General features: G+C 42.0%; 1 protein-coding gene and 1 pseudogene across 4 annotated transcripts; both read left to right on the top strand.

The window, feature by feature from the left end:
* The first annotated feature begins 6,165 nt into the window (after nt 1-6,165).
* LOC118924823 (basic proline-rich protein-like) lies at nt 6,166-24,247 on the top strand. Of its 4 annotated transcripts, XM_057492313.1 has the most exons (5): nt 6,166-6,569; nt 6,896-7,274; nt 13,043-13,156; nt 16,153-16,347; nt 23,524-24,247. In XM_057492313.1, exons 1-2 carry the CDS (start codon nt 6,181-6,183, stop codon nt 7,146-7,148), a joined length of 642 nt encoding a protein of 213 aa, XP_057348296.1. In that variant the 5' UTR covers nt 6,166-6,180; the 3' UTR covers nt 7,149-7,274; nt 13,043-13,156; nt 16,153-16,347; nt 23,524-24,247. The 4 variants fall into 4 exon arrangements, with proteins under 4 accessions (XP_057348296.1, XP_057348298.1, XP_057348297.1 ...); XM_057492315.1 differs by lacking the exons at nt 16,153-16,347; nt 23,524-24,247 and adding an exon at nt 13,508-14,007; XM_057492314.1 differs by lacking the exons at nt 13,043-13,156; nt 23,524-24,247 and having other exon boundaries at nt 16,153-23,185.
* On the top strand, nt 23,403-25,400 carry LOC118924778 (hepatoma-derived growth factor-related protein 3-like; annotated as a pseudogene).
* The last annotated feature ends 1,373 nt before the right edge of the window (nt 25,401-26,773 follow it).

Raw genomic sequence — 26,773 nt, 5'->3', positions numbered from 1 at the left:
ATGTCCAGAATATATAAAGAGCTCACACACCTCAACAAACAAAAAACAAATAACCCAATTAAAAAATGGGCAGAGGAACTGAACAGACATTTCTCCAAAAAAGAAATACAGATGGCCAACAGACACATGAAAAGATGCTCCACATCGCTAATTATCAGAGAAATGCAAATTAAAACTACAATGAGGTATCACCTCACACCAGTAAGGATGGCTGCCATCCAAAAGACAACCAACAACAAATGTTGGCGAGGGTGTGGAGAAAGGCCAACCCTCCTACACTGCTGGTGGGAATGTAAATTAGTTCAACCATTGTGGAAAGCAGTATGGAGGTACATCAAAATGCTCAAAACAGACCTACCATTTGACCCAGGAATTGCACTCCTAGGAATTTACCCTAAGAATGCAGCAATCAAGTATGAGAAAGATCAGTGCACCCCTATGTTTATCGCAGCTCTATTTACAGTAGCCAAGAATTGGAAGCAACCTAAATGTCCATCGATAGATAAATGGATAAAGAAGATGTGGTACATATACACAATGGAATACTACTCAGCCATAAGAAAAGGGCAAATCCAACCATTTGCAGCAACATGGATGGAGCTGGAGGGTATTATGCTCAGTGAAACAAGCCAAGTGGAGAAAGAGAAATACCAAATGATTTCACTTATCTGTGGAATATAAGAACAAAGGAAAAACTGAAGGAACAAAACAGCAGCAGAATCACAGAACTCAAGAATGGACTAACAGGTACCAAAGGGAAAGGGACTGGGGAGGATGGGTGGGTAGGGAGGGATAAGGGGTGAGAGAAGTAGGCAGGTATTAAGATTAACATGCATGGGGGGTAGGAGAAAAGGGAGGGCTGTACAACACAGAGAAGTCAAGTAGTGATTCTACAACATTTTGCTATGCTGATGGACAGTGACTGTAAAGGGGTTTATAGGGGAGACCTGGTATAGGGGAGAGCCTAGTAAACATAATATTCGTCATGTAAGTGTAGATTAGTGATACCAAAAACAAAGAAAAAAAGGGGGCAGTTCCTGTGTAGTAACATTAAAATGAGTTCTACACAAGAGTATAAAGGGCATATAAAAGTGTAGGCAAAGGGTCTGTTTGTGTTTATGCAGAGGATCAAAGCCTAATTGGGCTACCCCGAAAATGAACTAAGATATGATATGAAAAAGAACTTCCAGCATCAGCACTCTCTGGAAGACTCATGCCAGAAGATGATCATCAAAAAACCCCAACAAAGATCCATGCACTGCTACAGCTGTAGATGCACTCATCCCACCAGTTCCTCGACTTGCCATTTGAATGAGGAAGGAGATATCTAAGCTGGCCTGTGCATACAGTAAAACAACAAATTTGACTGCATCTATACTGTTGGAACTCAATCAAGAATTAGGAGAAGTGCAAATTGTAGTGCTCCAAAATCTTACAACTACAGACTATTTACTGTTAAAAGAACATAAGGGATGTGAACATTCCCCAGAAATGGGTTGTTTTAATTTGTCTGATTTCTCTCAGACTGTTCAAGTTCAGTTGGACAATATCCACCATATCATAGATAAGTTTTCACAAATGCCTAAGGTGCCTAACTGGTTTTCTTGGTTTCACTGGAGATGGCTGGTAATTACAGGTATGCTTTGGTTATGTAACTGTACTCCTATTATGTTAATGTGTGTGTGCAATTTAAGTAGTAGCTTAAAACCTATACATGCTGAAGTTACTCTACAAAAAGATATGTCAAAGAAATAATCAATCTTCCCATGTTTTCTTCCGCCTGCTACTTCTATAGCTTTTCTTCTTCCTTCCTAATTATGACCCTTAAATAGAATTCGTGCCTCATATCAAATTTACCGAGTATCAATATTCCTCCAAGTGGTAAAGATACCTCAAGACAAATGCTGGGCATAGAAGCTACGGGGCATAAATATGCAAAGAAATAAAAAGCTAACCATTTCAAACAATAAGGCTTCTCTCTCACTTACCAACTTTACATTTCCCTGTATGGCCCCGGAAGATGACTGGTTAGCCAGAGACGGGTAAGATTCCTCAAGGGAGGAACAACCTAAGACAGGCACAGTCGCAGGGGGGTCATCAGGTGAGAAATTGGGGATCAACAGAGGTGAGGCTTAGAACCTCACCCCCCCTGTTCTGAGAGAAATCTTCTGCATACGTGGATGTTTTATTGCCCTGGTCTAGCTTGGATTAACACATAGTCTACAGTCACACACTTAATCATCTACATTTGCTCTCTTACAACACTAAACTATTTTTTCTACCTTTATCTTGTATCTACCTACCACTTCAGCATTTTATTAAAAATAATAATAGTAAAGAGAGAAATGTGGTATCCACATATCAATCAAGTATAAAAATCAAATGAGTATTCATATTTGAACTGACTGTTTATAGTTCATAATGCATGAGCAAAACCGAAGGTTTCTGTGATGGCTGCCCTTGTACTGTTCACCATGTAAGAACTTATTCACTATGTAAGAATTTGTTCTCCATGTAAGAACTTGTTTGTTATGCCTCAGAAGATTGGAGACTGATGAAAAATAGGCTTGGGGTGGATTAATGATTGTGCATTGAGCATTGACTCCCCTATACAGAATTTTATTGTTGTTACCAGCCATTTGATCAATAAATATGAGAGATGCCCTCACAAAAAAAAAAAGTATACACTTCCAATGGTAAAATAATAAGTAACCGGGATGTAATGAATATAGTCAAGATATTGTAACAGCTTGGTATGGTGATAGCTGGTACCCAGAATTGTCATGTATATAAATGTTGAATCACTATGTTGTACACCTGAAACTAATGTCATGTAATACCGTGTGTCAACTACCCTTCAATAAAAAAATTATTATCTACAAAAATAAAAATAAAAATAAATAAATAAATAAATAAAAATAAAAGACATATGGTTTTGGGAGGAGATTTCCGCTGCTCTACTCATGCCGCCATCTTGGCTCCACCCCCAGGAACATACTTTTCACAAACATTTTTTTAAAAAAGAAATCCAATCATAATACTAAAGAAACCCATCGAATAAAAAGAGAAGATTTTAAGAGAGGAACTACAAAAACAACCAGAAAATAATAAAATGGCAGTAAGTACATACCTATCATTAACTACTTTACATGTGAATGGACTGAATGCATTAATCAAATGATGTAGAGTGGCAGAATGTATTAAGAAACAGGACCCATCTCTATGCTGCCTACAAGAGGCTTGTTTCAGACCTAAAGACGTGCATGGATTGAAAGTGAAAGGATGATAAAAGATATTTCATGCAAATAATAGGGAGAAAAAAGCAGGGATAGCAGTACTTGTATCAGAGAAAATAGACTTCAAAACAAAGAAAATAGCAAAAGACAAAGAAAGATATTACATAATGATAAAGGAATCAATCCAAAAAGAGGTATATGAAAATTATAAATATCTATGAAATTGTAACAAACTTAAAGGAATAAGAGTAAGTTAATTCAGGTGCCACATAATTATCTCAACACAGAAAACATTAAATGTGCTTTATTGCCCTAATTCATACATTTTGCAAAGAATTTATATATTTAACTGGTGTCTAACAAAATAACTATAGTGAGTTGATTGGGTATCAATTAATTGCCAAAATTAGCATGTTAATCAGTATTTATTTTACTATAATGGTAGTTATCTAGGAGATTGCTAATTGAAATACTTTAAGCATTTCCTTTTGAAGAACAGAATTATATTGATAGCCTTACTTTTTGGATATTTATGTGGTAACAAAGTGAATATATTTTTTACAATAAAACTCAAATAGTTACAGATAAATTAATATTTAACCATTTAACTTACTAAACTTATTTAAATATATTCTATGTTGTAATAGATTAGATCTGTATTATTTCTAAAGTAAGATACTTGTTGGCTTAGCTTTTCTAATGTTTAACAACATTTTTAAAAATATGGTTAAGTTCAAAAGCGAGTAGGAGCAATATTTTCTCTCCTTGCTCTGATCCAGCCTGAATAATGTGTGCTATTGTGCTGATCAGTTATTACAATTAATCTCAATATCTATGTTATCACACAAATTATTCTCCTTCGTTATTACTAAAGACTAATCATTTTGGAGATGATAGATACATAGGGATATTGGATATGTGTGCATAATGTTAGAAAGTTTTTCACAAATCTTAAGTGTTAGTCTTTCCCATTTGTTTGCCTATTCAAAAGGAAGTTTTCAATTTGTGAGTCTTTATGACTCAGTGCTCCTCTGCTTAGCTTTTTTTTTTAATTGAGTACAATTGATATACAGTCTTATAAAGAGGTCTCAGAATACAGAAACCTAGGGCTGACAAATGCAACTTTACTGGGGAAATTAAAAACTGTATTCTGACAAGTTACTTAAGAATATTATTTGTTTGTAAAGGTTTGATTATTCTTGTGTTCCTAATAATAAGCTAATGAAAAAATGTTCTTTTGTATTGCTCCTTGGAAAGCAATTATTCTTTAATGCCTAGTATGTACCAGCATTAAGTATGTATTTGTCTAACACACAACAGTGAGCTGGATAAATTTTATGTTCTGAGACACACTGACAAGTAACAAAGTCTCAGCCAATCCCAGGCTAGCAGGGAAGTGATAGATGCATTTGACTTAGCATTTGGCATATTTACTATTGCATGGAAAGGCAGAATACATGAAGTTTAATTTTACTTCAACAAATGTTTATTGAATGCTAGATGAGCCCCTCATAGTGTTTCACTGTTGTTTTTGTGGGTTTTGTTCTTCTGTTTGTTTCTTCACAATCCTAAATAAGAAATACATGACCTGTGCTCCTACAGAGCTTCAGTCTGGTGAAGAAGACAGCTAAACATGGCCACAACGATCAGAACGCAGAAAAGGGGCACTTAATCAGATCTGAGAGAGAAGCACGGTGGAGGCTTCTTTCAAGGATGGCACCGTGGATGGGACCCTGAATAATGAGCACGAGCAAGGTCAGGTAAGGCAGGAGTGAGGTGGGAAGAATAAGTGCATCTTACACAAAGAGGACACTGTCTCACAAGCTGAAGAGAGCATGGCTAGCTGGAGAAAAGAAAATATTTAGAGGAAACCGAGGAGGAGTTTATCTAGAAGATAGAGAATTAAGGGGCAGGTGCTGTGAGAGTAAAAGAGAATAACTTTTCAGACTGCATGTACGGGAATGTTTAGTAATAATCTTCAGAACTGCCATTAAGTAAATGAAATTAGGCATGGAAAAGTGATCTTGAGAAAAGTCATTTCTGGTAATTAAATAATCTTTCCTAAAATTCCTAACCCAAGGAGTTAACAGTCTGAGGTGGTGACCAGTGAGGTATGAAGCTTCAGAGATAAGAACAAGGTGAAGGGACCTTGAACTCCTCCCAAAGAGCAAGAAATCACTGGTTTTTTGGAGCTATAAAATGTCACCGTCAGATATATAGAGTGGTGAAGATCGTATTGGCTATTTCATTGTAAAGAACAGACTGAAGGTTAAGAGACGAAGGAGAGGGAAATGAGCATTTAGAAGCTTTGGGTACCGCAGGTCAGAGAGGTCTGCAAGCCCAGGGCTGTGGGGGCCACAAATTGAATGAACTGGAAAGAAGTTTATGGAATCTATAGAACAGTGTAATTAAATAATCAGGTTCCCTTAAGGGGAGAGACAAGTAAAATAAGGGCTTTTTCTCTAGAACTGGGCAGATACTAATGATTTTTCCCAGGATTCAGAACATAAGACGATGTGTACTTTGGCACTGGCATCAGAGGGGAATGATAGTGGGTTTTGTGATGGGTGAGTTCAGTGATACCCTGAAATATTCTAACACTCCACAGGGTCACAGTGCCAAACTGAATTGCTTTCATAGATGCACAGGTGTGAAACCATGAGTAATTAGAAGGGGCTCTCTGTGTTTATTGGTATGTCTCGAAGAATTTTAGGAAAGATTATTTAATTACCAGAAATGACTTTTCTCAAGATCACTTTTCCATGCCTAATTTCATTTACTCGATGGCAGTTCTGAAGATTATTACTGAACATTCCCGTACATGCAATCTGAAAAGTTATTCGCTTTTACTCTCACAGCACCTGCCCCTTAATTCTCTATCTTCTAGATAAAATCCTCCTCGGTTTCCTCTTGCAGTTTTCTCATCTCCTTTTATTTCACAGGGATGCTGCACCGAGAGGGGAGGGTGGGATTGCTGCGCTTGCTCTCCGTGGTTAGAGGGAGGGGCAGCGCCCTGAGAAGGCGGGATCCGCTCGCAGCCGACGCCGCGCATGCTCGTCCCGCCGGCCAGCGCCGCCCGCCGTGCTTCTTTCCAAAAGTGCGCGGCCAGCTGCAGCAGAGGAAGCCTCCGACCTGCGCGCGTCCGTCGGTGCTTCCCGCCCCGCCGCCGCCAAGGCCTTCTCCCGCTGACGCCACCGGCGCTCGCCAAAGCCGAGCAGCCTTCCAACAGCGACCGCCCGCGGCCTCCTCCCGCCTGCTCCAGGGGCCTCCCTCGCCAGGGACCGGCGCCCTCTTCCTCACGCAGGCCTGTGCTCCTCGCAGCGGCAGCTCACGGTAAGCGGCCACCCTCGGGGCGGGCGGCATCGGGTACGGGAGGGATCGGGCGGGGAAGGTGTCCGCTGCGGGAGGCTGCAGGCTGGGGCGTCTCGCTGTGGGGTCTGCGGCCGGGCGCAGGTCCACCTCGCCGTCTGCAGGTGCGCCCCGAGAGGCGGCAGCGGGCGGCGGGGAGCGGGGTCTGCAGTGGGCCGCCGCGTGGACGGGCTGCCTCCATCGTGGGCCGTGGCGTCTGCAGCTGCGGGAGGCACGGGTGTCTGTGCGCGGAGATCTCTGAGGTTGGCGGCGGCTGGCGGTGTCGTTTTGGTGTCGGTTCCGGGGTGCAGGGGCGGCAACGTCGTAAGGGGACGGAGTCTGCCAGCAACCGACGCCCAGCCCCCACCAGCCAAAGCCAAGGGCCTCCGACGCCGCTTCCTTTCACCAAATCGCAGCTACCATCCCCGGAGCCCACCTCCCGCCTGTCCCCGCCAGCCGGTGTCTCCCGCTGACACCCGTCCCTGCCGCCTGCCGCCACCACCGCCGTCCAATGCCTTCTTCCCGCTGACGCTGACCTTCGCTGCCTTCGCCAGCGCTCACTGACCCCCAGGGCTGTCCGCTGCCAGACGCCCTCAGACTCCTGCCGCCGCCACCAGAGGCTCTCTTGCCAGGGACCAGGCTCCCTCGTTCTCACGCAGGCCTCGCCAACTTGCAGCAGCCTCAGCTCATGTAAGTAGCTGCCACCACGTTGGCTTTTTGACAGGGAGTTTGGGGGGGTTGCATGGGCTCTGGGAGGAAAGTGGAAAGCTGTGCGTGGGCGTTGGAAAGCCATGGGCAGCGCAGGCACCTACCCAGCTAGGAAGGTGACCAGGTCTTATCCAGGAGCTTCCCAGGCCTGCCAGCTTCTCTGACTGCAAGTAATGGTTCGGGTGTCCGGTCCGTGGGTACGCGGGCATGGGCGCTGCGAGGGTGCAACCGCAGGGGCTGGGGGCCTTCTGTGCTTCCCAAACGGGTCAGCGCGCAGGAGTTCAGGGGGTGTGTCAAGGTCCCTGCGGCTGTGTGGCGGTGGCCTGGCCCCCAGGTGAGTGCATCGCGTGGTGTTGGCTCCCCTCCATGTGTCTGTGTGTGTCGTAGCTCTTGCAGGTGTGGTGTTGTGTGTGTGTTAGGGCCCTGTGCGGCCTGGCACAGTGTATGTCTCTGGGTGCCCGTGCACTAGGAGAACTTAAGGCAGCTGGCTCACCACAACCGCCTAACAGAGAAGTCAGGTGGGGAGACTTTGGGGCAGGCTGCTGGGGAGATTGAGCTCAGCAGGGAGGCCCCTGGAGCATGAATAGTCACAGGTGAGAGCATCCTTCCCACCCCCTTCCACGAGGCAGGTTGCCTGCAAATCAGGGCTTCCCCTGTGACCCACCCTCCCTGCCTCCGAAAAGAAGCTGTCTGCTAGTGGACTGTCCCTTCTTAGTGGAGAAGCCCAGTGGGTCAGGTTCACCCTCTTAATTTTTGTTTTCCCTACAAGGTCTCCACAGGGAACAACTTCTTCTCTCTGAACTCAACTCATGAAAGTTCTACTTCACCCATTTCTGCAAACATCTGCTGCTCTCTACCTCCAGGGTCACATGAGGCAGTTAGGTAACTCCTTTTAGCATCCTTAGCAAGCCACCATTCAGTGTCCTTCCCAGTGTTTTTAATTCTTGCATTCCATAAGCATGAGATGCTTTCCATTAACTTGTGTCAACTTCAGTTTCTTGCCTCAGTATCTTAGCATCTTCAGAGTACAGCTCTTTTACCTCCTTGGTTAAACATCCTCCAGATCTCTTACTGCTTTTGCTGCAGCTGCAAGTGGGATTGTTTTCTTACATTCTCTTTCTGCAAATTTGTTTTTTAATATATTTCTGTATATTCATTTTGTATTCTGCAGTTTTACTGAATTCATTGCTTAGTTTTAATCGTTTTTGTTGGATTTGTTAGTGTTTTCTATATAGAGTGTCATGCCATCTGCAATAATGGCAATTTTACTTCCTCTGTACCAGTTTGGGTAACTTTTTTTCTTTTTCTTGTCTGACTTCTTTTTCTGATTGCTGTGGCTGGGACTTGAGGTACTGTGTTGAAGAAGTGTTGAGAGTAGACATCCTTGTCCTGTTCCTGATCCTATAGGAAACATTTTCTGCTTTTCACCATTATAATTTTGGCTGTGGGTTAGTCCTGTATTTCCTTAAAATATTGAGTCATGTTCCCTCTCAACCCACTTTGTTTTTAGACATATTTATCATGAGTGGATGTTGAATTTTGCCAAATGCTTTTTTCTGCATGTTTCAAAATGATCATAGAGTTTCCACCCTTCCTTTTGTAATGTGTATCTCATTGAGTAATTTGTTGATAACTGATCCATTGTTGCTTCCTTGGAAAACATCCCACTTGGTCCTGGTCAGTGATCCTTTCAGTGCATTTTTTAATTCCATCTGCCCGTTTTGTTGAATATTGTTGCATCTATGTTCATCAGGGTTATTGGTCTGTAATTTTCTATTTTTCTAGTGTTTCTTTTTTTCTTAGTTTTGATGTCAGTGTAATGCTGGCCTTGTAGAATGAATTTGGAAGTGTTTTTATTCCTCACATTTTTTGAGTATATTTATCAGCCCTTTTCTGTACGTGTTTCATAGAATTGAGCTGTGAAGTCATTTGGTGATGGGCTTTTTTCTTTGGAGTTTTTTTTATTATTACCAATTCATTTTTGTTATGAATGATCAGTCTCTTCAGATTTTGTATTTCATCCTACTTCAGACTTTGGAAAGTGCTGGTTTCTAGGAACCTATCCATTTCTTCTAGGTTGCCCAATTTATTGGCATGTAATTTTTCCTAGTAATGTCTTTGAATCCTTTGTACTTATATAGTTTATATTTTAATGTTGTCTCTTTCAGCACTGATTGTGTTTGAGTGTTCTATCTTTTTCTAATGAGTCTCACTAGAAGTTTATCATTTTTGTCTCTTTGGAGAAGAAACTTTTTTTAATATTTTTGTAATACTATACATCATTTAATCCTCCTGCCTTTATTATTTTCTTCCTTCTCACTTGGTGCTTTGTTCTTTTTCTGATGCCTTTAGAGGTAATTTTAGACTGCCTATTTGAAATTTTTCTTGTTTCAGGAGGTAGTCCTGTATTGCTAGAAATGTCTCTCTCAGAAGGGCTTTTACTGTGTCCTAAAGATATTCACCTGTTCTTTTTCTATCTTTATTCAGTTTTCAGATATTTTTGGTTTTCCTCTTAGATGTACCTGTTGCAGCATTGGTTTAGCATCATGCTGTTTCGCCTTCATGTATTTGTGTTTTTTTCCAGTTTTTTCCTGTAACTGATTACTAGCTTACCTTCCACTGTGGTTGGAAAAGATGCTTCATAGGATTTGACTCTTAAGTTTATTGAGATTTGGTTTCTGCCTGATGTGTGATATGTCTTGGAAAATGTACATTTAAAAATATGTATTGTTTGTTTGGGGATGGATTCTTGTGTATATGTTGGCTAAGTCCATCTGGTCTAATAACTAGTTCAAAGCCCTGTTTCATTTTCGATTTTCTCTATAGATGGTCAATTCTTTGATGTCCATCTGTAGGGTGTTATACATTCCCTGCTCTTATTGCATTACACTGTTTTTCTCCCTATATGTTTGTTCATATTTGTTTTATATGTTTAGACACTCCTCTGTTGGGTGCATAGATATTTATAGTTTGTATGTCTTCTTGCTACATTGATGGCTTTATTGTTATGTAACGCCTTCTCTGTTGTATGTCCTTTGTCTTAAAGTCTTCCCATGTCTGATAGTAATATTGCTTCCCATCTTTTTCTTTTTTTTTTAGTTTCACTTGCATAGGGTATCTTTTCCCATTCCTTCACTTTTAGTCTGTTCGTGTCCTTAAATGAAGTGAATCTCTTCCTGGGAGCATACAGATGGTCTTGTTTTTTCATCCAGTCACCTTGTGTCTTTTGATTGGAGCATTTAGATTCTTATATTTATAGTGATTATTGATAGCTCCATCCTTATTTTCACTTTGTGAATTATTTTATTGTAGTCTTTCTCTGTTACTCTCTTGATGATGAGTATAGTTTTTTTAGTATCGCGCTTGGATTCTTTTCTCTGTATCAGCTCTAGGTTTTTAGCTTGTGGATACCTTGAGGTTCCCCTATAATATCCTAAGTATACAGCAGCCTATATGAAATTAATTTCAGATGCATTCTGGTGGTATTAAGTTTTTACTCTCCCTTCTCCATGCTTCATGCATATGATAGCATGTATTCATGGTGATTCCCTTAACAAATTTTTTAAATAAATTGAATCTTACTAGTTTTGTCTTTTTACCTTCATCCTATCTTTCCAGTTACTGTTTTACTACCTTTGCACTATGATTGGTCTGGAGAGTGAAATTAGTATCCTGTGATAGTGTTCTTCTACAACACCTCTTTTCCTTTTGTGTTTAAACAAGTCCATTTAACTTTATTTAAAGTTTCATTTCACTGCTGGTGAACTTGTTCAACTTGGTTTTTCTGGGAGACTCTTGATCTCTTCTTCAGGTCTGGGTGACCTTCCTGGCTAGAGGGTCCTTGACTGGAGCTCCCATGGGAGAGCATGGTGGGGTTCCCCTCACGGGTCACCAGCATCTTTTCTCTTGCTGCCTTTATGACTCTATCTTGAAACTTTCACACATTTTCATTCTCAGGGTTTTGCTGTGGCCTCCTTGGGTTTCTCTTGTTTGGGGGTTGTCTGTTGTCTGTGATCGCTGGGCCTACACATGTGTTTCCTTTCCCAGGTCAGGAGGTTTTCAGCTATTCTTTCTATGAATGAGTTTCTGTCTCTTCTCCTTCCAGGACTCCTGTCATGTGGATGTCGGTGGGCTTGATGTTCTGGTCGAGGTCACTGAGGCTGTCCTCGTGCCATGAGATCTCCTTTCCTGTCTGCGGCCAGCGTGCGTGCTCCCCTCCACCCTGTCCTCCGGCTGCTGCACCACTCTGGCCCCTCTGATCTGCCACTGATTCCCTCCAATGTAGTTTCCTTCTCAGTTACTTTCCTTTTCAGCTTTGATTGGTTCATTTTCCTATTTCCTGTCTCTTTGTTGAAGTTCTCACCAAGCTCATCCACTCTCCCTTCAGGTTTCTTGAGTATCTTTGTCACCATCACCTTGGACTCTGCATCACATAGATGGCTTAACGCCATTTCCTGTAGGCTTTTTCTCCTGCTTTGTCTTGTTCTGTCATTAGGAGCATGTTCCTCTGTCTCCTCCCCTTCTTGATTTCCTCTGTTTCTGTGAATTAGCTGCCTCTCCCAGTCTTGAAGGAGGAGTGGCCTTGGGAGGGAGTGTCTCCCGGATAGATTGCATGTGCCTGGTGGGTATGGATGGTGGACTGGAGCTCCAACAGGTGCGGGCTGGGGCCCTCTGGGTGCTCCACCCTGCGGCTGCTCTCCTGGGGTGGCTGCCCATGGTGCAGGGGGTCCCGAGGCCCCACAGGGCGTGCCCTGGCTGGTCTGCCTGAGCTGATGCAGGTGCAGGCCCAGTTTGTGTCTGTGCCCTCATGTTGCCTTGGTGGCCCTGCTGGGTCTCCAGAGAGCATGTGTAGTCACAGGCAAGGGAGTCATTTTTGGGGACATCTGTTGCTGGAGTGAGCCAGTGGTCTCTGGGCTTGCTGAGGTGGCAGGCCAGCTAGGTTGCTGGGAAACTGCTCCCCTCTCTGCTTTAAAGCTGGAGGTGACGTTCCAGTGCATTTCAGCATTTGGATGTGAGTGGCTCTATTTGAAATAACATAGTAGCTTTTAGAGCTGCTTCTATTCATATGAAAAAGGTGCTGAACAAAAAAGAGTTGGGTGATGGTGGCAGGAATTCTAGGAATAGTGACATCTTTGCATTTCTGTTTACTGGAGTGATTCTGAAGTAATTTTTTACTTATGTATGAAGGTGGTATGGTCAAATTAATCATGTTGAGATGAAATGATGTAGTAAATAAAGTCCCTATACCTTGTCCTGATGTGTAGGAGACACACCATTTGTGGTTATTTTCTTCCCTGTCTGGGTTTATTGCCTTAATTAACTTCTCGGTTCAGAGTAGTCCAAACCACGTTTCAAGCAAAACCCATCTGAAATTGCATAGAAACACTTGGCAGGCTATTCTCAGAGGCTAGTTGACAATTACTCTTTGTAGACACTGTTTGCTTGCAAGTTGTTTGTTCTCTCCAGCATATGTTCCTTTTTTATCTTTGTGTTTCCTGTGACTGTAGGCTGACAAATGCAGCAGAGGGGTCACTGCTGGAAGAGCTGCAGACTCTTTAGGGGCTGTGTCCCGTGCCGAGCCTCTGGCTGATGCTCTATTCATCCCGCAGGGGCCGTGAGCGCCTGATGTGCTTTGTTAAGGGCTCTTTTGCTCCCTCAAGCTCAAGGGGTCCTTGTCATTGTAGCTCAGAGCCATCACCTGGATGAACACTTTCAAGGTCATATGTATAATTACTGACCTGCCCTTTCAGGTTCCTTCCTGAGAGAAGGGGGCCTAAGCCAGGTGCTGGGGAGCAAGCAGGGGCCTGGCCTGCACCCTCCACTGGCCTGGAAGTAGGACCTGGCTGCTGTGCCTAGAAGCTGAGGTATGAGCAGAAGGGCCTGGGGTGGCCTGGGCCATGGCCAGGGCATGACTGGGCTGTGTCATGGGAAGGGGCCTGGGTGAGGTGTTTTCCAAGACATGGAGCAGGGTACCTCTGAGAAGTCCTGCAAGAGGGGGCTGGGCAGGTTCTTCCCTGCTCCGCAGGTCCCTCCAGGTGCCCTGATGGCCTCACTCCTGGCGTGGCCACCTCCCCTCCTCAGGTCTCAGCGGCAGTGTGGCTGTGGGCCCTGTTTCCCAAACAAGGTTGAGACTTAGTGGACACCCTAGATAATTGAAACTGAGCCAACACCTTAAAAAGTGTGTATAAGTTGTGTTCCTCGTGTTCCCCTCATAGCGACCAGAGTGAAAAGTACAGAGGTGGATGGACACAGATGTACCCGCCCTGTAATTATGAGTGAAACATTGGAAATGGCTCAAGAGTTGACAGCGGGACTGCTGGGTAAATGGATGTGTCCCCGGGGAAGGAGCGAGTGGAACAAGACTGACTGCATGTGCCACCTGTGGGGCCTCAGGGTGGAAGAGCGCATTCCCTCACCCCCATCGCGCACACTCATCAGGCATGAGTGCACTTAAAGGCAAACGCCTGGAATGATCGGTATCATTCGTTATTTGCTGGTAGGATTTTGGTAGAAAAAATGTATCTTATTCTTATTTAAATCATTATTTCACTAAATTAACATTAACTGCTATAAAGGTAAAAAAACAATATGCCTTACTAAGCATAACGTTAGAAATCAGTGGAAACATTTCTGATTTTAATTTTAATATGTACATGAGGAAAATTTAAACATTGTATATGCAGGAAAATAAAAGCCTTTAAAGGTGTTTCACTAACCCAGACATTTCCCTTTCGTTTTCTGACTCCCATTTCATACATAGAAAAGCGGTCCTTATTCCAAGTTAATGAAATCTTAATTTAATATTGGGGCTTCATTTTCTATCCATCCTCTTTGATCCATCAGGGATCTTTCTTAGTGAACTCTGTTAATTTGTATTAAAAATGAAAGAATGTTTAACTTACTCTCCCCATAGCTTTTATGGCCAGACACCAAAGGCCACATACTGTATGATTCCACTTTTCCGAACAATCTAGAAGAGCGAAATCAGTGGAGACAGGAGGATGATCGGTGGTTGCCAGGGACAGTGTGGGGGGAGCGAGGAGTTCCTGATTCATAAGGACAGGATTTGCCCCTGATGAAGATGCTCTGGAACTAACTAGTGCTGTTGGTGGGGCAACACTGTACCTGTACTTTCTGCCGCTGAAAGGGACAGTGTACCAGAATCCGAGAGTTAAATGTCATGTGAGGTGCACATTGTAAGATGAAATGGAGTAAGCCTATGGTGTCTGTCCGATGAGAACACAAAGGAGGAGGCTGCGTGCACAGGGCAGGAAGGGGCTGCCCTGGTGCTGCGCCTGCACCCCCTGCTGCCCCAGGGGCTGGGCTGCTGCTGAGCTGCTGTGGGCCAACGTTCTGGCCCTGGAGCCTGCGTGGAAGCCATGTACTGAGCCTGCTCTGGGTCTGCGTCCGGAGCTGCTGCAAGGGCCTGTTGTTGTGCTGAGCCTCGTGTGTCACAGGAGAGGTGACTTGGAGGGTCCCTGGCTCTGAAGTGGGGCTGGTGGGTTACATGTTTTGGCATGTGAGCTGCAGTGGTGAGAGCTGTGGCGTGAGCCTGCTTTGTCTCTGGACTGGAGCTGGCGTGAACTTTTGTTCTAGCTTTGGGCCTTGAAATACATGTGACCGTGCACCACTTGAAAGATCTGGTCATAAAATGTCAGTGCTGCCCTACCTCCTCACCCTGACCCGTGTTCTCTGTCCTTCCCTCTCATGGCACCAAGCCTCCATGTTAAGAACTGTGATATAGAGGCCCACGTGGCCAAGCACTAGGGAGCCGAACAGACACAAGAACACAGGCCCCCCTTCCAGACTCACCCCTGCTTACACCCGTGCGTGAGCTCAGGCGCTGAGGAAACCAGGTCCTGTCTGGGTTTGGCCTGCAGCCCCAGCTCCTGAGAGTCTGGCAGAAGCTCCCGGCTGAGAGCTGCCAGATTCCTGGTCCACTGAAACTGGGAGGGCAATTGTTGGTTGAGCCACTGAGTTTGGGGAAAAGTCCCACAGCAGCAGCGGTTGGTCACTCATGCTGTGGTCCCACACCAGGCCCCGGCCCACCCCTCCCGCCCCTGCTCCCCTGCCAGCCCCCTCCTTGTCACCTCCACTCTGGCAAAACTGCCTCTGTCTCCACATGTCTGCAGGTTGTGCCTCCTGCCAGGCTAACTCACCTGGATTTGTGCAGGGCTGCTTGTCCCACTGCTAAAATCAGAATGGCACCTCAGCTTAGCCTGCTCAGCTCCACCTAGTGGAGCTCGGGACGTGGTGCTCTGCTGTTCCCCTACAGAGCACTTGCTCTTCTCATCCACATAGTGGTGGTTTTGTGGCTTTTGTCCATCTTCCCCCGTGACTTCCCCCTGGGAGCTCCTGCAGGCAGGGGCCTTGTTGGGTCTTCCTGCCCTGGTGCAGCCGAGTACTCAGGGCACAGGTGCTGACTGAATATGGGAGTATGCACTCTAACCTCCCATGTTGCTAATTTTGTTGTTTATATTAGTAGCAGTGGTAGTAGTAATAACATTTGATCACTGTCGTCATTTTTAGGCATCAGTATTTTCATTACATACACTGTTTTGGATTCTAAAAAGCTTCTTGCCTGGATGTTGCTGAGGGTTCGTAGAACTCACATTTTGTATGTTGACTCCAAGTTTTGCTAGTTGGAGAAAGGATGCTTTAGAAGAAGAGGTGGTTCTGTTTTTTCCTCCTTTAATCCTGCGCTGACCTTGACTGCCGGCAGGGGGCGCCCATGGACAACCAGTGATGTCTGGAGTCCTGCGGTTTCCCCCGTGGCCAGGACGGGGAGCAAAAACCCAGTCTTTGTGAGGCAGGTAGAGAGCGCATGGCGCCTTCCTTCAGGGCTTTCTCTTCATTTCAGAAGGACCTAGCGTGGAGGCGCCTGCAGGGCCTTGACTCCAGGCCGGGACCATCCCTGTGAGGAGCACACCCCCTTTGTGCCCCGAATGCAGAGGAGGAGGCTGGGCTGCCGCTTCTCCAGGCCTTTGACCTTCAGCTGCAGACCAGAGCCTTCCCTTCTGTGCCATCCCCCGTGGCTGACTCTCTACGTCTTCAGGTAAGGAGACTTTCACAGCAGGTGAAAGTTTTTCTGTTTTCTGGCAGGTTCCCTAGGGAAGGGGCTCAGTGGGTCAGACTCCCAGGGTGCTGTGTTCATTAGGGACTGAGGATGGTTTTGTGGGAGAAATCCCTGCAGAGCTTCAGAGAGAGGGAAACATGGGGACAGTCCTGTAGCGGACACACGTGATCTTGGGACTTAGGGATGTTTAGGGTGGGGGCGTGGGTGTCCCTGGCCTGGACACAGAGAACCCCCAGTGGAAAGGCAAATTTGAGTAGTCTGTACACAGCTTGATTAATTTTTAATAGTTGATATTTGCTATAATGTGAAAGTGTTTGAAAAACTATAGACCAAGAGGGGTTGTAGTAAAATACATTATCTTAAGCTTCAATATTCTAAGTTTCTGAAATGCAGAATTCATTATAATTTCACTTTCCTGGCTTTCAAAGAAGATAAGTGATCTGTAATGTCTTTAAAATATGCTTATCTTTCTAATAATGCGGCGACAATATGAAATACTGAAAAATACTGGCTCATTGAACATTTCCTCCTGGATTCCAGTGTGATTAGTATTATTAAAAGCTGATGAACCCAGGTTGCTACCCAATTTTTTTGAGTGTAATAAGATACTATCCTCAGTTAGATTGAGATGATCAAAACCCAGTGGTTATTCTTAAATACCAACCATTGCGTACTGCTGGAAACCACTGAGAATGGAATACCTGAGAACGTAAACCTTCAGAATAGTGAAGAACCAAGATCACGACTGCTTTGACAATGAGATACCTTCATTGCACATGCATTTTTTGCCTGTTAAAAATGCAAATCTGATGGCATTTAGTTGAATTTTGTATGTTTCCATCCAAGCGATAACATGATGGTATCTGTAGTCTCCTTGCTGTTGGTTATGATCCTCTTTCTATTAAGAATTGATATATTTAGTGGGAGGTTTTTCATTTGTCACTTCTGTACTTTCTGTTTATTTCTAAATCCAAGTATCCTGTGTCCTGTTAAAAGCTTTCCATTCCTCCAATATAAAAATTACCTCCTCACTTGAGTTGTAAGCAAGGTTGGGAGGGAGGCCTTCTAAAGGTAGGCGTCTTTACATAAAGTCAGGATGTTTTGTTGGAGGGCCTCATGAACACTGTCCACTTGGTTTGCAGTATCATGCCATCATGATAACTGCCTAAAAAGGTGCTGTCCCTGTGCATCGAGATGCTTCTGATGTCGGTATTGTGTTATTTTCCAGTTTGGTTTTCGATTCCATATTATTTTCAACTTATACTATTTGAATTTTATAATGTGTGTTCTTGATTCACATATGCTTACGTACATGTACACTTTTAATACCTGTTCAATGTATATTTTGCATTGGGCGATGGCTGATGCATTTGATCTTGATGACCATTGGGTGTTTGTAAGTATACTTAAAGTACTTTCGAGGACAAAGCTGAAAATATCCCATCTGGTGATTCAATTCACAAAACCTGTTTATCCGTTGTGTAATGTTTTTAAGCTTATCATAGTTTGTGTCTTGAGATGATCAGCTGAAAAAGATACAAATTGGGCATGATGACATACACAGTAGGAGAGTAATGTCTTCTGCCTTTTAGTGCAAACCCCATAGTTGCTTGTGTGTAATAACTGTGACCATGAGTGTTTTTCTGTCAGCATTATCCTTTTACTATTTACTAATAATTACTGCAGGTACACCCTGTCCGTGTTTTCTTTCCTTCCGGTGCAGTCAATAGAGCATCTGTGGTGATGGCAGTGTTGTTACATGAACATACCTTGTCCTCTGACATACTCATGCTGGGCTACTTCTCTTGTGCAATCAGAAGTGTAGGAAAAGTATTAGCTTTTTATATTCAGTTGTATTTTGGATCTAACCTGATTTCTTAGGTGCATTATATATTCCTTTTGAATTGTAAGCACAGAGGAACAGATCAATTTTTATCTTTACCTACATCATTAGTTATAAGGAATTCTATCAACATGTAAGTTGCACTAAATTGGGGAGCGGAGCATACCAGCATTTTAGCTTTGAATAATTCTGTGTGGTCTCTTAAGTATCATGTCTGGCACACAACATATCAACATCTACCATCACTTGGAGTATAGTTGGCCACTTATAGTTCTTTGATTTTGTCACTGCTCACTATCACCTGGGACATGATGTTTGAATATTTTCTGGACATTTTCTGATCAGAAACTATCAAGACAAAACATTGAATCTTTTAATGGTCATACCTTCTGTTCTCATAATTATAATCTGAATACAGAGTTAGAGATTTTTATTCTGTTCCATTACTGCTGAAATGTATAAGTATTCTTGGAATACATGTGAGCCAGTCACTGAGGCATTTTATTTTTTGTTTCTACAGCAGTCTTTTGAATGTTCAACCATGAGGTGAAATAGACATGATAGTGTCTGAATCTCTACATACATTTATGATGACAAGACTTTTTGAGAGTGACACACACACAGCCATACCAGTGAAACAACTTAAAAATCCCTCCCAAGTAACATAATACATAATAAGTAAATATGCACATGCATTATCCACTGAAAATGAGAACTGTAGCATAGTTGTTTGGAAATGATGTATCTTCCTGGGTTATTTACTTCTCTGTGTCATAAACACTATCTTTAAGAAACAAAACAGTAGAACTAGGTGACAATAAAAATTAATAGTAATTTCTAGTAGTTTAGAAATACTATGTGTTAAAATATGAAAAGTGTTAATACAGTTTTCTTTTAAGACGGTTTCAGGTTTACAGAAAATTTACAAAGGTAGTGCAGGATTTCACCGTTGCTCAGACCACTTCCACTCCCACGTCATTATATTTCCTTGTTACAATTAAGGAAACAGTGTTGCTGCCTTGTAACCATCCACCATCCATTCTTTTTCTCAGATTTCCCTAGTTGTGCCCTTTCTCCCCTAAGATCCCACTCAGGATACCTCATTACATTTAGTGATCTCGTCTCCCTAGGACACTCTTTGCTAGAGTTTCTGAGACATTCTTTGTTTTGAATGATCTTTTCTATTTTTGTGGTTCTTCACCATCAATTTTGTAGAATTTTTCTACAGTTGGAATTAATCTGATGTTTCTCTTGTGATTACTTGGAGTTGTGTTTTACCGGGGAAGAAGGCCACAGATGTCAAGGACCATTCACAGCACCTCCTGTCAATGGCACGTGCTCCAAAGGTGACTTAGATTGTTGATGGCCTACATGGCAGGATTTATTTTCTTATGGCTGAGTAATATGCCACGTGTGTGTGTGTGTGTGTGTGTGTGTGTGTGTGTGTGTGTTACACATCTTTATCCATTCATGTATCTATGGACATTTAGGCTGCTTCTGTCTGTATCTTGGCTATTATAAATAATGCTGCAATGAACATAGAGATACATATGTCTTTTCAGATAAGTATTTTCATTTTCCTTGGGTAAATTCCTAAAGCAGAATTGCTGGATTATATAGTATATTATTTTTAATTGTTGGAGGAACCCATGTACTGTTTCCCATAGTGGATAACACCAGTTCACATTCCCAACAATAGTGTATGAGGGTTTCCTTCTCTCCACATCCTTGCCAACAGTTGTTATTTTTTGTCTTCAATTTGAACTTGCCATTCTAACATTTGAATTGAGATCTCATTGTGGTTTTGATTTGCATTTTTCTGATGGTTAGTGATACTGAGAATCTTTGCATGTGTCTGTTGGCTATCTGTATGTCTTTTTTGGAAAAATGCCTATTCAGGTCCTCTGTCCATTTTTGTAATTGGATTGTCTCTTTGATAGTGAGTTGTATGAGTACTTTATATGTTTTGGATGTTAACCCCATATTGAATATGTCGTGTTCGAACATCTCCCATTCAGTAGGTTATTCTTCTGTGTGGTTAATGGTTTCCTTCGCTCTACAGAGCAATTTAGTTTGATGTAGTTCCCATGTGTTTCTTTTAGCCTTTGTTGTTCTTGACTGAGGAGGGAGATCAAAAAAATATTACTAAGGCCAGAGTCGAAGAGCTTGCTGCCTGTGTTTTCTTCGGGAAATTTTATGTTTCATGTCCTACATTTAAGTCTTTAATTCATGTTGAGTTTGTTTGTATATGCTTTAGAGAAGTGGTCCATGTTTTGCGTGTAGCTGTCCAAAGAGACTTTTTCTCATTATGTATTTTTACCTCCTTTACTTATTCATTCATTTATTAATTTATTTATTCATTCACTCATTCATTCATTTATCTTAATCTACAATTACATGAGGAACATTATGTTTACTAGACTCCCCCCATCACCAAGTCCCCCCACAAACCCATTACAGTCACTGTCCATCAGCATAGTAAGATGCTGTAGAATCACTACTTGTCTTCTCTGTGCTGCACGGCCCTCCCCATGCCTGCCCCAACCATTATACATGCTAAACGTAATGCCCTCTTTTTTCCCTCTGCTTATCCCTCCCTTCCCCTTTCCCTTTCGTAACTGTTAGTCCATTCTTGGGTTCTGTGAGTCTGCTGCTGTTTTGTTCTTTCAGTTTTTTCTTTGTTCTTATACTCCACAGATGAGTGAAATCATTTGATACTTGTCTTTCTCCGCCTGGCTTATTTCACTGAGCATAATACCCTCTAGCTTCATCCATGTTGTTGCAAATAGTAGGATTTGTTTTCTTCTTATGGCTGAATAATATTCCATTGTGTATATGTATCACATCTTCCTTATCCATTCATCTACTGATGGACACTTAGGTTGCTTCCATTTCTTGGCTATTGTAAACAGTGCTGCGATAAACATAGGGGTGCATATGTCTTTTTCAAACTAGACTGCTGCTAATGCAGAAATATAAAAATGAAATAATATTATTTAAACATAGGCACTGAAATAATATCATTTCAGGAGATTTTAGGACCATGACAGGCCTTTCGTAATTCATAGATATGCAAAATACTTAGATAAAAGTACAGGTTACTTTCTATTACAAATTATGTGCCACTGTTTTCTTATATATTAGAAGTTCAACAATTTACAAAGCCCAAATCTTTACATATATGTACCTGAGTGAAATGAAAGTTTAAAAAAAATTTTAAAGCAATACTTAGATACAAGAAATGAAGTCAGAACTCAATTAAGAAGTCAGCAGATGTCATGTATTTTGTAGAAATAAACAATCCTCTTCAGATATATGCACTTTAACTTGGTAAGGAAATAAAAACAAATTGTGAAATCCTCTCATATATATATATATGTACACACACATAAGCATGTGTGTGTGTGTGTGTGTGTGTGTTTAGGCAACCTATGTAGAGACTGTTACATCTGTATATCTATTTTGCTCTGGGATCTTGTAGTTGTGTGATTAAATGTAATGCGTGGTGATTTGTTTTCTCCCAGAACAGGTGGGAAATAGAAGGCTGAGGAAAGAATGATAAGGCTACATCAAAAAAGACCATGCTCTGATAGTATACGTATTTAAAATGACAAGAGAATGAACTCTGTCCATGCAGAAACCCTAGCCACAGTAGGAGAAAAAAAATTAAGGGATTTTTAGTAACTGCTCTTAGTCTCAATCTATGCACATTAGAGATTCATTTCTAAAAGTCTCTTTTTTTCCATGGGTTCCTTCAACTACTGTGTCTGTTTTCCATACCACTCACATCACATTTCTGCCAGAGTTCTGATCACACTGGATTCTATATTCATTTGTTTATAACTGTGTCTCTAACTGAAGCATGAAGCTCTTGAGGGAGCTGTGTCCTATTCATCTCTGTAATCATCTCTGCATTGTTCCTGCAACTGGAGTAACACTTAACAAATATGTATTGCATGCATAAACAGAAAAGTAGTATGTTACTTGTTTTGCTTCCAGAATGAATTTTGCACTTGCAGGGAAAATATTGAGATAAAGTGATACAAAATCTTACAAGTATTTCCAGAGAATAAACCGTTCAAGGGCCCATAGGACATTTCTAAAGACAGACCATGATCTGGTCCATAAAACTAATCTCAATATATTTAAATGTATTCAAGTTGTACAAAATATGTTTTTGGATCAAGATGGAGCTTAATTGGAAATCAATAACAGAAAGAACTCTGGAACATTCCCCAAAGTTGGAAACTAAGTAATGCACATCTGAATAACCCATGAATCAAAGAATAATGCAAAAGGGAATTTAGAACTATTTTCAACTTAATAAAAATGAAATCACAATATCTCAAAATATGTGGGTATGTTGCCAAATCAGCTCACATATTCATAGCATGAATGCTTCCATTAGAAAAAAAAAAAAGATTTCAAATCAGTATATCAGCTTTCACCATAAGAAACTGGGAAAAGTTAACCCTAGGCAAGAAGAAAGTAAAGATCAGAGCAGAAATCAATGAAAATAGAAAGTTGAAAAATAAATGGTGAATAAGTACACAAAAAAGTCATTAGTCTTTGGGGAAATGCAAATTAAAACCACAATGAGATCCTACTACATATCTATTAGAATGGCTAAAATGTAAGAGATGCGCTGTAACAAGTGTTGACCTCCAGGGTGTGGAGCAACTAGAAGGCTCACACATTGCTAGTGGGAATGCAACATGGCCCAACTACTTTGGATAATACTTTGGCAGGTATACAAAAAGTTAAACATATACCTATCATACAATTCAGTCATTCCACTCCTAGGTATTTATGTAAGGGAAAAGGAAAGCCTATGTTTGTACAAAGCCTGCTACACAAATATTCATAGCAAGTAGCTTTATTTTTAATAGTTGACAAGTGGGAACTACCCAAATGAATATCCAAGAACAGGTGAAAGAATAAACAAATTTAGCTATACTCAAAAGTTGAATAACTCTCAAAAGTAAAAAAGAAATTAACTCTTAATATACATGTTACGAGGTCACTGAATCTCAAAATAATTGTGCTGAGTGAAAAAATCCATACATGAAAACAGTACCTACTGGAGGGCTCCATTTATATTAAATTCTGGAAATTGCAAACTAGCCTATTGTGACAGAAAGCAGGTTAGTTGCCCGGGAGCAGAAAGAGTAGGTAGGAAGCGGTGTGAAGGATGGATTACAAAGGTACAAAGGGAAAGTTTTACAGATGACAAATATGTTAAATGTTTTGATGTTATGAATGCTTTCATGGATGTATATATTTGTCAAAATGTAAACAATTGTATGCTTTAGGAGGAATCCGGAGGAGGCGCGAGGCCCGGGAGGAGGCCAGCGGCGGCGGCGCGCCTGGTCCGCGGACGAGTGCCCTTCCCCCGCCGCCGGGCCCGCAGCGCCCCTGCCGCAGCCGCCTCGCCGCCCCCCGCTCGTCGGAGCGGCCGCGCGAGCACTGAGGCGGGTGGCCTGGCCTGGCCTCGCCGAGATGCAGAGCTGCCCGCACCGGCCACCCGAACTGAGGAACTCCCGGAGGGGCTGTGAGGCCTCCAGCAAACAAGGACCCCCTCTTCTTCTTGGCACCTGCAGTTCTAGGTCCCAAATACCTTTTTCCATATAAGGAACACAAAGGCAAGTTTGGAAAGTCAAACAAACGGCAAGGATTTAACGCAGGACTGCGGGAAATAGAGAATATCCCGGGAGTAAAGTTTCCTGGATCCCAGGCAGCTCGGCAGCAGAGCTCTTCAGAAACGGAGGGAGGAGGTGGAGACAGGCCGATGCAGGCGTTGAGGACGGAGGTGACAGAGCAGGAGACGGAAACGGCGAGGGAAGGACCGGGGAAGCTGGTTCCGAACGGACAGAGAGTCACGCTCCTCAAAGAAGCCTTCTGGCCACTCCCGGGAATCGCCCGGAGACGAAGACCACAAGGACCGCACGGAAGAGGGGAACGAGCAGCTCCGGGGGCGCGCGGACCGCAGCCCCCGACCCGCGGCGGAGCGTGAAGGGGCCCGACCACCGTGATGAGCGCTGCGCGGTAAGGGGAACCCCGAGAGGGCTGCACGTTTGCTTGTCTGATATTCTTGGATTCAATAAGAAACAACACGGTCCTTGTCATTGACAGAACCCCGGTTTGTATGTACATTATTCACATTTCTCTCTGTTGTGTTTTGAGGAAAAAAGACATTTTAGCCTTTTTTAAGGTTATTGATTTAGTTTCATGTTACTTGGTTGCATGAAGTTGCCCTTAACCAGTAAGAATTACAAAGATTTTTGCACAGACTTCTCCCTGTCTAGGATCCTTTTATCAAGGCAGTTCATCATTCTCCTGCCTTCACTCCACCATCACCAAACACTCAGTCAAATATGTTAGCATTTTTTAAGCGCCCACTCATAATGCTTAAGGGACAGCCTCTCCATTGACAGAACCCAGGAACCAATTCCTAGATATGTAATGTTGGCGTATTGAAGATTAAATTAAAATTGCCCTTCAGTTTTGGGCCATGTGTAGTTTGATCATATTGTAAAATACCTTCCGTATTAGAAATAGCTAGTTGGCAGCATATACTTCCCAAAACTCATGTTGTTGTGTACATAAACTCGGTTTCTATATGTGAAGTTAGTGACTCTTTTTGTGTTATTCCAAAATAAAGGCAGTGGTTTTCCCCCCAGTGCCAGTACAATTTGAGCTGATTACACAAGGTGGGTTCTTTACATTTGAAAGCTGGAATCAGCAGCTGCCCTATGGAAAACCACAAAAGGCATTGACTTTTAAAGTGAACAGTTGTTTTCGTTTGGAACAACGACTAGAATAGTTAATATTCATCCACACACTATTATTATGTGTACATTATTGTTGCTCTTGTGATTAGAGAATTTTATTTATTTTTATGCCAGCTTATATTGTGAGAACACTTTCAGTCAGTTTGGGTTTGATCAATCCTGTTATGCTTGTCCTGGGAACATATTTTTGTGTATTCGAGGTTTGTAGTTGAAAAGTTTACTGTAAAAATAAATCAAAAACAAAAAAATGTATTGTTTATACAGAATAAATTTATTGGAATGTATACTGGGAGTAAGATTTGAGTTTGTAAACAACTAAGTTAGTGTAATTTGGCTTCATATATGTAATGTGAGGTATTAATGTAATTCATATATTAAAGCTAAAATTAACAAAAAAATTGTATGCTTTAAATATGTGCATATCTATTTATTGAATGTTCATTGGATATCCATTATATCTCAGTAAATCTGGTAATAGCTTTCAAGAAAATATGTAACTTCAAGAAAGAACTTAACTCTTCTGCTTTAGTCTCCTTATTTGTAAAATCGGCCTAGTATCTTGCAGTGTGTGTTTATGTGTTTGTAATAAATGAGGTAGGAACTCAAGTTTTTAAAATTTCCTCTCCAAATGAGCACTGAATTTTCTAACATTATTCACTGAATTAATCAATGTGTTTTCATTGATATGAAAACCTCCGTTCTCATATGATATATTCCTGTATCTGTGTTTATTCCTATATTCTTTAATCTGTCTTTCCATTCAAACTGTATGTAAAGTTTCCTTAGTTTTATAATATGCTTGAGTATTTGATAGTTGCCATAATATTATATTACATTTTATTTTCAGAATAATTTGGCTATCATTACACTTTATATGTGCCTTAGGAACTTATAAGCTTTTCAAGAACCTGCCACTTTAATATATGGTACATTGATCTTTCAATAGAATCATATTAAATAGAGATAATTTACATCTTTAAAATGTCTTTTATCCTTGAATGATGTCTGTTTCCTTTATGCATGTCTTAGTTTATGTTCATCAATGCAACTTTAATACATTTATTTCTAGAGTGTTTTTCTCCCCACTGGTCAAGACTTCTTTTTCCAGGTTTATTGACATATTATTGTGTAGAACCTGAAGAATCAAAAGTTAGCATAAGCACAGCCATCTTAAAGGCTCAAACACCATTTTCTAACCTAGAAAGAGAAAAATTACTAGAACTTTGAAAAACAAGTTAGTCAGCCAGTGTTAATTATAGTGACCTTTAGTTAGCTAACCTCAATCAGTTAAGCTTATCTTGCTAGAACCACCCTAAACATACCGAAAGTGATTTTATCTGACCAGACCCCCAGGATGTGGCGTCAGCCGAAAATTTTTTATGTGTCTATGGAAAAACACTGTATTGTGACTGTAGAAAATACTGCCCCTTTGAAAATGCTATAAAAACTTCTGGCTTTGTGTGTTCGGAGTCCTTGTTGAGACCCGCTGCGTCGGGCTAACACATAGACCCCAGCTAGCTAGCCTCTGAATAAATTCCTCTTGCTTGTTGCATCAAGAGACGCCTTCCGTGAGTGATTTGGGGCGGTGTCCTCCTCTGAGAGAATCCAACATTTGGGGGCTCATCCGGGATCGTGCGCTCACCCCGCTTCACTCCCAAAGCCGTTCTTGGAGGAAGAGGTAAGATTAGTGGCGCCTTGAGTTGTCTGTGTTCTGTGTTCTGCTTTTCAGTGAGACCGGTCGGAGTTCTGAAAAGGGTACCCTCTGTCTGGC

Source organism: Manis pentadactyla, chromosome 14 (assembly GCF_030020395.1).
Source record: "Manis pentadactyla isolate mManPen7 chromosome 14, mManPen7.hap1, whole genome shotgun sequence".
NCBI classification, from domain to species: Eukaryota; Metazoa; Chordata; class Mammalia; order Pholidota; family Manidae; genus Manis; species Manis pentadactyla.
The sequence above is the reverse complement of the archived record's forward strand: the minus strand, read 5'-3'. Positions and strand labels throughout refer to the sequence as shown.

Coding starts and splice junctions, on each gene's coding strand:
- LOC118924823 (XM_057492313.1), top strand. CDS start 6,181: ATGCTGCACCGAGAGGGGAGGGTGGGATTGCTGCGCTTGCTCTCCGTG. Junction 6,570..6,895: donor CCTCGCAGCGGCAGCTCACG/GTAAGCGGCCAC, acceptor TCCGGGGTGCAG/GGGCGGCAACGTCGTAAGGG.